Source organism: Peromyscus californicus, unplaced genomic scaffold, assembly GCF_007827085.1.
Source record: "Peromyscus californicus insignis strain IS unplaced genomic scaffold, ASM782708v3 Scaffold_5__1_contigs__length_169319896, whole genome shotgun sequence".
NCBI classification, from domain to species: domain Eukaryota; kingdom Metazoa; phylum Chordata; class Mammalia; order Rodentia; family Cricetidae; genus Peromyscus; species Peromyscus californicus.
The window spans coordinates 128,342,888-128,355,763 of NW_026294573.1; the positions used below are offsets into that span (position 1 = coordinate 128,342,888).

At 43.4% G+C, this 12,876-nt stretch overlaps 1 protein-coding gene across 1 annotated transcript in view; it reads right to left on the reverse strand.

Moving 5' to 3' along the window:
* The window catches only part of Pde7a (phosphodiesterase 7A), a 116,394-nt gene that overhangs the window by 38,291 nt on the left and 65,227 nt on the right, over window positions 1–12,876 (reverse strand). The window contains exon 4 of the mRNA XM_052718751.1: window positions 2,552–2,703. Coding sequence (XP_052574711.1) covers window positions 2,552–2,703 — 152 coding nt within the window. The remainder of the gene's footprint in view (window positions 1–2,551; window positions 2,704–12,876) is intronic.

Genomic DNA, 12,876 nt, shown 5'->3' on the forward strand with positions numbered 1-12,876 from the left:
GAATACTGTGTCTGAAAACGGTACTGTGAATAGTCACACGCTGAAGAACTTTAAAGGGAAAATCAAGACTGCTATGAGATTCAGTCTGAGTTATTAAAAATGGCAGCAAAACACTGCCAATTGGCCAAGTCATGATTGAGATGTCTTTTGATTACTATCAAGACTAATAATAAAAGCAAAAAATTATGAAATGATTTCTGTTGGCTTTTAAAATGCTGTCACTAGGTTCATAGCCTAAGTGAGTAAAAACAAGGACACACCACGCTGAGGCCCTCTCCAGAGGCACTAGCGACCACAGTAACTCGAGTAAGTCCAATGCTTCACTTACCATTTGTTAGTCTATCAAACAGAAAGATATCAAAATTCCAGTTCCAACTCTGTCCAGCATACACTGAAATGAGAACCAAACATTTCTCCTGTAATTTAATCTCAGTAACACCCACTCTCTGCAGATAGTCCATAACAAAGTTAGATGGAAATGAAAAGTGGCCTATTTACTTGGAGAAACACCAAGGGTAATTGGCCTTTGTTAATTTTGTTTTCTAGTTTTGTTTTGTATTTTTCAATCCCAAACGTGTTTACTGGGATGGCTCCCACTCATCTTACATCGGGTGCTTTTGGCCTTGCTTTTCTGCCGTAGGGGAGGCCACCACACAGGACCACTGTTTGCAGGGCTGAAGGCCGCGGAGATTCACAGCATCCTGGGCATTGCACATCCCTACAGTGAGAACTGGGGCTCTGCACCACACGACCTTTCTTCTGTTTCCCCTTCTTGTCTTGTGGAGAGGGATGGGGAGATCCTTTGCATGAGGCATGTTCTTGTAGTGGTTGTCACCCCGGAAAAACTATGTTCTAGTTTTGAGGCAGGGTCCCACTTATGCAGCCCAGACTAGTCTACAACTCATGGGCAATTCTCCTGCTTCAGCCTCCTGAGTGCTGGGGGTCACAGGTGTGTGCCACCACACTTGGCTTTCATTCTCCTTTTAGTTAAGACATTTCCAACTGGCTCAAAAACTGTCCTACAGAAATAAACTCCATTTGAGAACAAATTATTTTGTTTTTCAATTAATTACGTATAGGTCAGAGTCAGTCTTTCAACCTGTTCCTATGATCTACATACTTAGAGAATTTGGAAATAATTTACCAGCATGTAACCCATATGCTGCATATTCTGAAATCAGATTTTAAAAATCCGCCCAAGAGTTATAAAGGCCACTGGGTACTCGCTAACTGCCGAGTATGTCCGATAACTGTCGCCAGTCCTCACTTACGCCTGGGAAACAGGCAAAAACTGGCTCGGCCAGGGCGGAGAGCTGCGATGGTGACTGAGGAGTCACTTCTGGACTTGGGTTCCCCACACTGAAACCCAATTCAATTATCTGCCATCCACAGTTTTTTTGTTTTGTTTTGTTCTTTTGAGACAAGGTCTCACTATACAACCCTGGCTGTCCTAGAACTCAGTACGTAGACCAGGCTGACCTCAAACTCAGATCTGTCTCCCTCTGCTTCAGAGCGCTAGGATTAAAGGCGTGCATGACCACACTTGGCTTGCTCACCAGCTTTTTAAAAAGACCCTGGAACTGGGGGTATTTATTGATGATCTTTAAATATCATTCAAAATTACCAATAGAACCGGCCAATTAACTTTTTGGGATACTACGTACTTAGGTAAGCAGATCTACCTAAGTCCATATTTCGTGGGCTTTTAAAGTAAATACTTTATTTTGTATCCCAAAGTTCACTGTACATACAACGATGAATAAACCACCACAAGCAACATTAGTGTGACACTTGTGGAGACTTAAATCACACCACCACACAGGTTAACATGCTAACCGAAACAGCAGAGTTCACACCACAGTTTAAATTTTAGAGGGTCAACAGTTCCCACTGACTTCTCAAGCAGGAAAACGTTCTTTTCTTTAAACTTTAACATAACTTCAAAGAAGATACCTCAAGGCCAATCTACATAACCTTAGAAAACCTGGCCTATAAAACTTAAGTAAAAAATAATTTCCAATAAATTAAAATTCAAGATTATATAAAATCCCACCTGATTAAAGAAAAACCCATTTCACTTCAATCCTACTAAGAAATTTCCTGTGAAGTTTGTAAGAGTGACAGAAATAACTGTTAAAAAACAATGGCTTTAGTTAAGATGTAGCCGATGGAAGCATCTCCCCGGACTTTTGTCTGGAGCCCCTGGGTGAACTCTGCCTCTTAGGCTGCGCAGCCCCCAGCTTCCGTATCTCCAGCACAGAGGCATCAGATTGGGCCCTCTCCTCGTCTTCCCAGCGTCAATCCTGCCAGCCTACAGTTGACTGTTCTGTTGACCCCACTCATTACTTAATGGTATAATAAATGCAAACGCGTTCACTACTTTTCTCAGAAGTTTTCCTTGTTCTGTTAGACCTGCTTCCAAACAATCAGCCCCCAATCTGAAAAGTTGGCTCAATTCAGACAGGAAAAAGGTACCTCAATCAGTATTTTGGGGAGGTGGTTCCAGTAACTTAACAAGCAACTCAAATCTTTTGGAAGAAGTTGTACAAACCTTGGCTTGTCCATTATAATCGTCATCTAGAATGTTTAGAGAACTAGGAACTGTGGCGCCCCGGAAAAAGCGCGAAGATCTGAGATAGCGCTGGAAACTTAGCAGCCTTCTGATGTTCCTGGCCGACACCGACGCTTCAATTTCAGACTGAGCTGAAAGAAAGGGAGTAGCCGTGACACACAGGCCAAACCCGCAGGGGCTGCCTCTGTAACACCCCGGGTCCGTGACACACAGGCAAACCCGCAGGGGCTGCCTCTAACACCCCGGGTCCGTGACACACAGGCAAACCCGCAGGGGCTGCCTCTGTAACACCCCCGGGTCCGTGACACACAGGCAAACCCGCAGGGGCTGCCTCTGTAACACCCCGGGGTCCGTGACACACAGGCAAACCCGCAGAGGCTGCCTCTAACACCCCGGAGGTCCATGGGGTCCATGGGGTCCACGCAAGCACTTCAAATGTGCTATATACACGCACTACAATTTTTCCCTTTATTTTTCATGTATGGGTGCTTTGCCTGCATGTATGCATGTGCGCAAGGCTAGAAGAGCACTGGCTTTCCTGGGACTGAAGTTAAGGACGCTGTGAGCCATCTTGTGGGCTGCTGGGAATTGAACCCAGGTCCTCTCGAAGGACAGCCAGTACTCTTAACTGCTGAGGCATTTCTACAGCCCCACATACACATATTTTTAAAATTCATTAATTGCCACAAACAGTTCTTTCTAGGAGAGGTACTTCTCATTTCTATTTTGAACTGAAGAAGTAAAAAGTTTTGACACCTTTAGAGAGCAACGAAAGCATCTGGATTTAGAAGCAGTTTTAAAATTTAATTTCTGGTAACTGCTACTTCTCACACTGTTGCTGCAATACACTATATAAATATGAAATCGGAAGCAAGCACACACACACAAATTTTAGTCTCACTACTGAAATGCCGAATCCCAGTCACACAGGAGGTATTAACAACTACAGTAATAACACATCTCAAATCCTAATGAGACAGTTTAAATATCTTAAAGATAATCTTAACTATAAACAAAAAAAAAAACAGGGAATAAATCTGTATATATCCTGGGAGGGTTCTAAAGGATAAAAATAAAAAAGTTCTCTAAAGAGAAAAACTCTGGGGACCGTGGCTGTCCTTTCAACGAGTGTAACATTGTTTCTCCCCTCTACTGTCAGAATAACCCAGCTCCTTTGAGCACCAAAGGAAACGAGATGGTGGTTATTTAGCTCTGTACCTCAGCTCCACAGTCCTTCCACCATTTAAAGTTACTGAGTTACTCAACTACAGGCCTCTTAAGAATCTTCGGCATGCGCTCATGAACACCAGTTTTCTGTGTGTGTGCCGGCTCCCATGGTTATACTACTCATTTCCTCATCCCCCTCCCTCCCTCTCTTCCTTCCTTCCTTTTCTTGCATTTATTCAGTACCACAGTCAGACTATGGAAATTAGCAATCGGTAGCATCCAGCTGTTACTAGCAATGTGATGGGAACGTCTCTACCACAGAGAATCTGTCTTTCTCTCTCTCCAGTTACAGAGTAGTATGTGCCGGCAGTTCCACAGCCCTGCAGTTAGATGTGTATGCTGACAATAGTCCCGTCTTCCTTCTTGGTCAGGACACAATGTTCTTTAGCTCTCACAGTCACTCTGACCTTCCTGGTTCCTTTCCAGGTGGAATGTAGCCTCTCACTTTTTTTTTTTTGCCTTCAACTCTGCTATGATTACTATTAAGTGTTAGTTGGAAGAAATCTAGAATCATGTGGGAGACTAAGCCCTCGTGTTCACCCGTGGCGGGTTATTCTCAGTTAACCAATGCAGAAAGTCCCAGCGAAGAGTGACCAGGACCATTCCCCTGTGGATCTGGACTGGAAACGGATGGAGAAGCATCTGGACCCCTGCTGCTTGTCATTGTTCTCTGTTTCCTGACTCAGGTGAGGAGATGTGGCCAGTCTCCTTAAAACCCACTGTGCATCCTGCCGTGACGGACTGTAACCTGGAACTGCATGCTGGAATGTGCCCTTTCTCCCTTAAGCTGCTCTTGCCAGGGTATTTTATTGCAAAGTTAAAAAAAAAAAACAAAAAAACCTACAAAAAAACAGGACAAACTAGTCACAGCCACCCATAACTTCTCCCTGGGCACCTGTGCTTGGGCATACACCCACACGCAAACACTTATAAAGATGACGATGCATGTAATTCTCAAGGTAACCACTAAAAATTTAAAAAGGACATGCAACAAGAAAGAATCGAAGTGGTACACGAAGGAAGATCATACATTTTTTTCTTTCCTTATATTTTCTTTTTCCATACAATATGCCCTGATTACAGTTTCCCTTCCCTTTATTCTTCCTCTCCTCCCATCCAGATCCACCCCTTTTCTGTCTCTCATTAGAAAAGAACACACTTCTAAGGGATAATATTAAATATAACAAAATAAAGTATAATACTACAAAACTACCACATTAGAGTTGGACAAGACAAATAGAAGAAAAGAGCCCAAGAGAAGGCACAGGAACCAGAGACCCACTCATTTGCACAATCCGGAATCCATAAAAAACACTAAACTGAAAGCCACGATACATACACGCAGAGGACCTGGTGCGGACCACCTGGGCGGACCTGTGCAGGCCCTGCGCAGGCTGCTTCAGTCTCTGTGAGGTCAGACGAGCTTTGCTCATGTCAATGTGGAGGGCCTTGGTGTCTTGGTGTCCTCCAGCCCCTCTGCCTCTTACACTTTCCGCTTCCCTTCCTTGGGGTTCCCTAGCTCTGAGGAGAGGGATTTGATGGAGACACCCCATTTAGAGCCGTGTGTTCCAAGGTCTCTCACTCTCTGCATGATGTCTGGCTGTGGGGCTCTGTATTTGTTCCCCTCTGCTGCAGGAGAACAGGCAGACTACAGATTTTTGTTAGTGTGTAGGAGAGAGATTACACATGTGCATGAAGGTAGCGGCTACTGAACTTTTTCCAATTCTCTACGTTTTTCATAAAGAATCCTGTAATGACAGGCTCTGTGGAAATCCCTCTGCACAGCCCTGACTCCCTCACAGTAAGTCCTCAGAGGCAAGGCAAGTGGAAAAGCTTCTGTCACTAGTGTCCAACACACAGGTCCGCTACAGAGTGAGATTTCTGTAAGTGAGATAAAGACGTTTCTAGAACTGTCCTGGGGGAGCTTCCAAAACACAATCTAATAAAGGGTTTTGGAACTATAAATCAATATAAAACACTCACTACTGTGACACTGTTGGGAATGTGTATTTTCTTAATGTCTGACCCCCCCCCCCCCCCCCCGGTCTCTATAGTAACTAGAGGCGAAGTCCTTACACTGAAAACTCCAACAGAGACATCTTCTGGGGCAACCCATAAGGGTTAAGTTGGGAAGACTGCGCTCAGCTTTTCTTTCAACCTCGTTAAACCTGAAGCCACTGTAGAGGGAGCCTTCAGGTTGAATGAATAACAGCTTCTAGGAATATATCAAAGAGGCGGCATTCGGGAATGGGAAAGAATCCAGTACCCTTCATTTGGATAATTACTAAAAAACTCACCCTCTGGCCAAATTACACAAAAATCCAAGCCTATCATCAATACTCAGATGAGCTCATTCTGTAACACGAGGTGAGTCACTGTCTCGCAGCACAACAGACAACGGATTAAACTTATCTTATTAAAGCTCAGCCGTCATCAAGGTTGGATTACTTGCTTCCAAGGTTTGTTCTGGTTATCACGGTTAGCTACACTCTGATACAGCTTAGAAAGCCACTGGCACAAGGAAGTTCACGTTATTATCAGAGTGCCTTGAGAAGCACCACCGCCCCATGCAGACCATCCAGCACCACCAAAGCTAGTGAGTATGGGCACTGTGTCTAGGCATCCTTTCTCTACTCTTCTGGACCAAAAAATAAAGTGGAGAACAGTAGGTGATTTTTAAAACATGCCGGGTTTTCCTCCTCATCATATTATAAAGTACAGAGGAAATACAAGCCCCAGGACAGGAAGAGAAAAGGGCTGGAGATGGGCTTCCATGAGCACCTGATTCTCCTGCAGATACCTCTCTACTACACCCCTTCTACAAACCACAACTATAGGGCACAGCTGTTAGATTAGAAAGGCCCTTCACAAAAGCCCTCGGCTCTTGAAACGGACCACTGCTCTAGTAATCCACAAGGGGGTGCCCTGTAACCACTGGCTCTGTACATAAATCGGACACAAAGGAAATTACTATGGGAAATTACTGCTCAGTTCATCTTTATAACTAATAAGTGCTTTAAGGTTTTAGCTCTAGTCTAATACTATGTTGAACAAAGACTGAATAAAAAATTCCAAATACATTCTAATTTTTTCTTCCCTTCCCTTAGTTTCCCTCAAAAAAAAAAAGTTACATAAAAACCACATCTAAAAGTCATTTAAAAAAAAAAAAAGTAATTGCATTTCTCCTACCTGTGTGGGACAAGGTTTTAAAGAAGAATTTTTAGACTTAGCAGGTATGACCAGGTGGGAAACACTGTTCTAGGCTGCTCTGAGCAATCGTCTTCAGCTACCTGTACTGAGAATGGAGACGGGACCCCAGAATGGGAAAAGACGGGCTTAGAACAAAGACTCATCCGGGTCTCAATCCTGCTCTGTCACAAGCTTTGTGACAGGAGGCAGGTTACTGACAGTCTCTGGATGTCCTCCGTTCTCTATCAGGAAAACAGGCCTGAGGACTGTGGTAGAGTCCAAATGAGAGAACATGCAGAATGTCTCTGCATAGTTCTGGAAAGAAGCAAGCACTCAAAATTACAAAGGATAAATTATATTTATATTCAAATGATAATTATAAAGATAATACTTTAAACCCAGACCAGATTTCTTTTTCATGGTTACACATTTAATACTGAAAACTACTGTCTATGTAAGTACTTCAGAACTAACTGTACATTCACAAGATTTCAAAATAGTCTCAGGACTTTAAAATGAACATGTAGTTCAAGCTTTACTATGAATAAAAAGTGAGCCACTCACAATCTCAAATTAGATCAACTCCAGTAAGAATGAAATGTATCACCAGTATTTTCCCCTCAAGCAACTCTTATAACCCAGGTTCACAGAATTAATGCTCATTCTGATGATTTAATAACTAAATAAGAGATACAGAACTCTTTGAGACAAGACTGTTCTTGCTATGGATTAGGTATCTTCATTTCTCAGGCTGGAACATATGTTATTTAAAGCTCAGGTCTTGAACTTAGCTATGTACACATGAGATTCTTAATTCCCTATTAATGAGCTGGGAGAGAAGGGGAAGGAAACAGAGGTTTAGTGCACACTTCCTTCAAAGAGCAGCTGCAAAAGCACATCAGGGTGGATTTCAGCTTCTCCAGTCCTGCCGAGTACAAAAGAGCAAACGCCACAGGACTGGAGTAAGATGAAGGTCCAATCCGTATCAGCCCCCCTAGTTTATGTGATGAAGTCATCAGAGACACCTGGAATACGCATTTCTTCCAAGTCTGGGACAAAGCGATGAAAATCAACGCTTCTTAAATGCAGGTGTCAAGAACATTCTGGAGACCAGAGTGACATTTCCGAGTGCATCAACATGACAGTGCTCATCTCCACAAGAACCGGCTGGTAAGGGACTACTACTAACAGGAGTAGGAACTTGGGTCACTGTCAGGAAAAAAGGATGGAGTTCGTGTGCGTGTGCGTGTGAGTGTGTGTGTGTGTGTGTGTGTGTGTGTGTGTGTGTGTGTGTGTATGAGTGCACACGTGCACACGTGCATGCACACACAGGCACGCACATGCACTACCATGTGTTATGCTTGCAGCAAGTTAGTTCTCTCCTTCCACCATGTGGGTCCTGGGTATTGAACTCAGACCTGATGACAAGTACCTTTACCACTGTACCAATCTTGCCAGCCTTGTTTTAAGTGACAGCTGTGGGAGTGGAAGAAATGCTGTCGTGGAAGGGAGCAGGTGTGATTTCAAGATAAATATGCGGGAGTCAACTAACTTAACCGACACTTTAGACAAAGTACGGCCCTGGTCTATAATGGCACATGTACAGGTGCAGGCTGGATGTTCACGTTTGAATAAGAAACTAAATTAGAGAAGACAGAGAGTCACCGCAGCAGACCATTCAATCGTCAAAACAAACTAGTCTGTGAATAGGAAGGTGGTGACGGACAGTGGGAATGGGAAGGGGAAAGCAAGGACAGACAGACAGGCGAGGAAAGTGCCAATCAAACGTCATTGCTTACCGGGCCGAAAGTACAGCAGCTGCTGAACATGGCGGTAGCCGCCCTGGTGCAGCTGCTCACAGGGAAGCCGAGTTAACCAGCCTGCTCCGCACTGGAAAGCTCAGGGCACACACAGACCCAGATGCTGTTCCTATCGTGTAAGCATGGAGCAAACAATCTAAGCCTAATAGAGCCTTGTTAGGATGACAGGAAACAACCCGAAGCCAATATACCTGAGGAACTACGGCAAAGGGTTCTGTATGTTTCAATAGACAGTCATAATAAAGACAATGTAAAAGGCTTAACTCAAAAGAAAAGCAGCACGTAGCCTGAACTTGGGGGAAGCAAATAAAGATTATCTGAGGGGAACTGTAAATAAGACCCTGTAACTCTAATTGGTAGAAGACACATAGCTCCAGTCGATTCAGTGCAATAAAAATATCTCAGTATCTAGCATGAACTGGAGCTGCTGGAGAGGAGGGATAAGTAAATAAATGAAGGGAAAGCCTAAAGCTAAGAGCTTGGGGAAACAACGCAAACACTCTGGCTCCCCTGCCGCCCTAGTACGCACTGGTGGAGAGCGGCACTGAAGGAAAATGAATAGGCGGAGATAATGGGTAAAACACATTTACATCGCTGAAGTAGTACTGGGAGGCCAGGGAAAAAATGGAAATAACTGCATTTGTGTAGACATGAAAAACAGTAAAGAAGCATTCCATGTGTTACATCTTCCAGACGTTGCAGAAACCACATCCCCTGTCTGGTGACGTCAATGGGCTTTGGCAAATCCCAAGGAGAGAACAGTCAAGCTGACAACTTCCATTATGATTTAACAAGCATGCCAGAATCTAAGTAGAACAGGACTGTAATGGTGTTATCTGAGGTACTGAGAGACAAAACTAGGGCCTTGCACATGCTAGCAATAGTTCTACCAACAAACTACATCCTCACCTGTAACTCTTAACGAATGAAGGAAAAGATGACTGAGTTTCAAGCAAACAAAGGGTTACCTGGTATGTGTGTGTACATGCCTCTCCCCCCTTACCCGCCCCCATGGTGTGTGTGTGTGTGTGTGTGTGTGTGTGTGTGTGTGTGTGTGTGTATGTACCAGAGGTTGAGGTCAAATGCCATTCTCAATGGCTCTCCACTTTTCCTGTTTTATTTCTGGTAGTGATGGTGTTGAACCTAGGGCCTCATACATGTGAGGCCCACACTACCATTACACTACAGCCCTAGCTTCCAACTTTATACTTGAGATGGGGTCTCTTGCTGAAGCTAGAGATCACCATTTTACTCAAATGGCCACCAGCATGCTCCAGGGCCCTCCTGTCTCCGCTTCCCTAGTCCTGGTACCCGAGACTTGCTCTCCCACACCCTGCTCTTTATGAGGGTGCTAAGGATCTAAACTCAGGCTTACAGGGAGAGCACAGTACTGAGACATGTCTTTGACACAGAAACACATATCAACATAGAATCCAGTTATATTATCATGTCTAGTTAATTTAGGAGACCAGCTATCTATGGCCAATAGAACACGGGAAAAGAGAATTTCTGCAGGCTACTTGGGACTTTTGCTTCAGCCTAGTGAACTCAAAAGAAGGAAACAGACATGAGCTTCCCTCTGGGTTATCTCTCTGGGTTTGTTTGTTTGTTTGTTTTGTTTTGTTTTTTTAAGCAGGAGCCTGAAAACACGTAGAGAGGGAAGCTGTCACAACTGAGGACAGGATCCTGAGGACGAGGCAGGAGGACAGACATGTTGAAGACCCACAAGCTCCAGGCCACAGTCAGCCCAGCACCGACCCGGCCCCGTGGTCTCCTCCCTACATTCTCTTCCAATACCAACAATGACTCACTTAGGAAAGAAAGACGCCTTCTCTTAAGCTTGTGCAAATACACATAATAGATGTCTCTGAGCTACAACAGACAAGACAAAAGATAAAGTTCATAAAATACAAAGACTGCTTCAGAAAACCTCTTGGGTGAAAGGTACCTGGGGGACTTTTTAAATCTTGACATGAAGACATTCCTAGAAGTTCAAATGTAGGGTGAGACTCATCAAGAATGAAAGCGTCTCTGACATTTCTATCTAAAAAAGACCAACCTAAAAAAACAGACTTCAATCAGGAAAGCGGCTTCACGCAGGAAGGGGCCAGGCTGGTCCTACCTGCACAGACTCCAGATCTTTGGGAAGCATGTCTTGGCAGAGGACCTCACCATGGAAATCACTCTGCTCTGTGGCCATGAATAAAAAAAAATTCAAAATGTCTCCAAATTTAAATTCTCCCAGTTCTTTATAAATAACTGCAGGACTGCTTTAATGTAACTTAATTAACAAAAATATGATCTGAATATAAGCCTATGACTTTATATAAAGGACTAATTTCATTATATCACATTTTTTTTCTCTCTAAATGATTCAGTAACACCATCATTTAGGGCATTAGTATCACAAACCAGGCAAATGTGAATTCCTTTGCATGAACTTACACATTTATATCTGATTATCCCTCTGTGTGTCTTTCTAGTTCTAGTGGTGACATCTGATAGGAAAGATGTTGGGAGTTCTTAATACATATTATCACTGTCCTGAGTCTGAAACAACTGTAATTTCCATCCTGTGTCTTAGTTCATTGTTGGTTGAACTTTCTAAGTCAGAAAGGACTCTGTTTAGTAAGGTTGATCATTTATTGTAGTTAATAAGCTCCTGTGCTCAACTGATTTTCTTTCCTTCATTGGGGATAAAGGGAGATAAGACAAGGTCTCATATAGCCCAGTGTATCCTCTTTTGGCATGTACCTGAAGCTGGTCTTGAACCTCTGAACTTCCTGCCTCTACCTCTCAATTGCTAGGATCATAGGTATATGCCATTAATTGATTTTCCTCCTCCTCCTCCTCTTCCTCCTCCTTCTTTTTTTTTTAACCTCCCAGCCTACACCTTCCCAGAAGATAGATTTATCTATCTATCTATCTATCTATCTATCTATCTATCTATCTATCTATCTATCTATCTATCTATTTATGAGGCAGGGCCTTGCTATGTAGCCCAGGCTGGTCTCACACTGGCCTCTTGTCTTCATTTCCTGAATGCTGGGATCATAGACAGAAGCCACCATACCCAGCTAAAAGGTCTCTTTAAAGTAAAAAAAAAAAATGCTGGGCAGGAAGGCCTATGGCAAATCCTACTGTGAAAGTATACTTACAGGCCTTCAGAGAATAAGGATTATGGTAAGAATAAGAGGTAAGCCAAGACACAAAAACTCCCAGCAAAGAAAAGTACTGTCTACGTAAGATTAACATTGAGGTCCTTCTTTAAAACCTTGGAGCCTGTAATCAGTTCCCCAACTGGTAGCTATCTGGCTTAAAGTGGCTGACAGGAGAATTATCCTTCAGAATGTGAACCCAAGCAGGGTTTATAATGAGCCATATACAGAAGAAAAGCTCAACGCTGCAATGTCTGGATGTCTCATTTCTAGGAAAATCTAGTAAAGAAATTTACTCAACACAGAGGAAAACATGTAATCTACAAGTTAAAAATAATTGCAGCACCTGAAACACAATCAGCAGATGGAGGCAGAGCACAGAGAATATAAAAGCCCAGACTAGTCCAGCTCCCACACTCTGCTAGCACGCCGTGTGTCTTTAGTTTGCCAGTGATTCTTCCCTGTGTCTTTCCTCCTCCCTGGTGAGGAGACCTGATCCTGGGCGCTCAGCAGGGACATGGGGGACAGAAACCCTAACGGGAAGACAGAAAACCACCAGAAGAACTATGAACTGAATCACTGAAGGCTCAAGGAGGCCAGAGGGGACAAACACGACTGCAACTTAAGAACACAAACACACACAGGACTTAGTAACGGGCGAAATCATTAAGTAAAAAGGGGCAAAACCAGCCAAGACTTTGCAGCAGGGAAATGAACAGGGCTAGGACAGAAGTAAAGAGGTGCATAGAAAGGTGGGTGGAGTTGCAGACAGAAAATTCTAGCTGCAATGACTATAATACACCTACATGAGAATTTAAATAACATTTTATTTCAGCATGCATGTTTTTATGTCATTGTAAAAGTAGTATTATTTTAAATTATACATGTAAGAGAAAAGGCATATTATAGT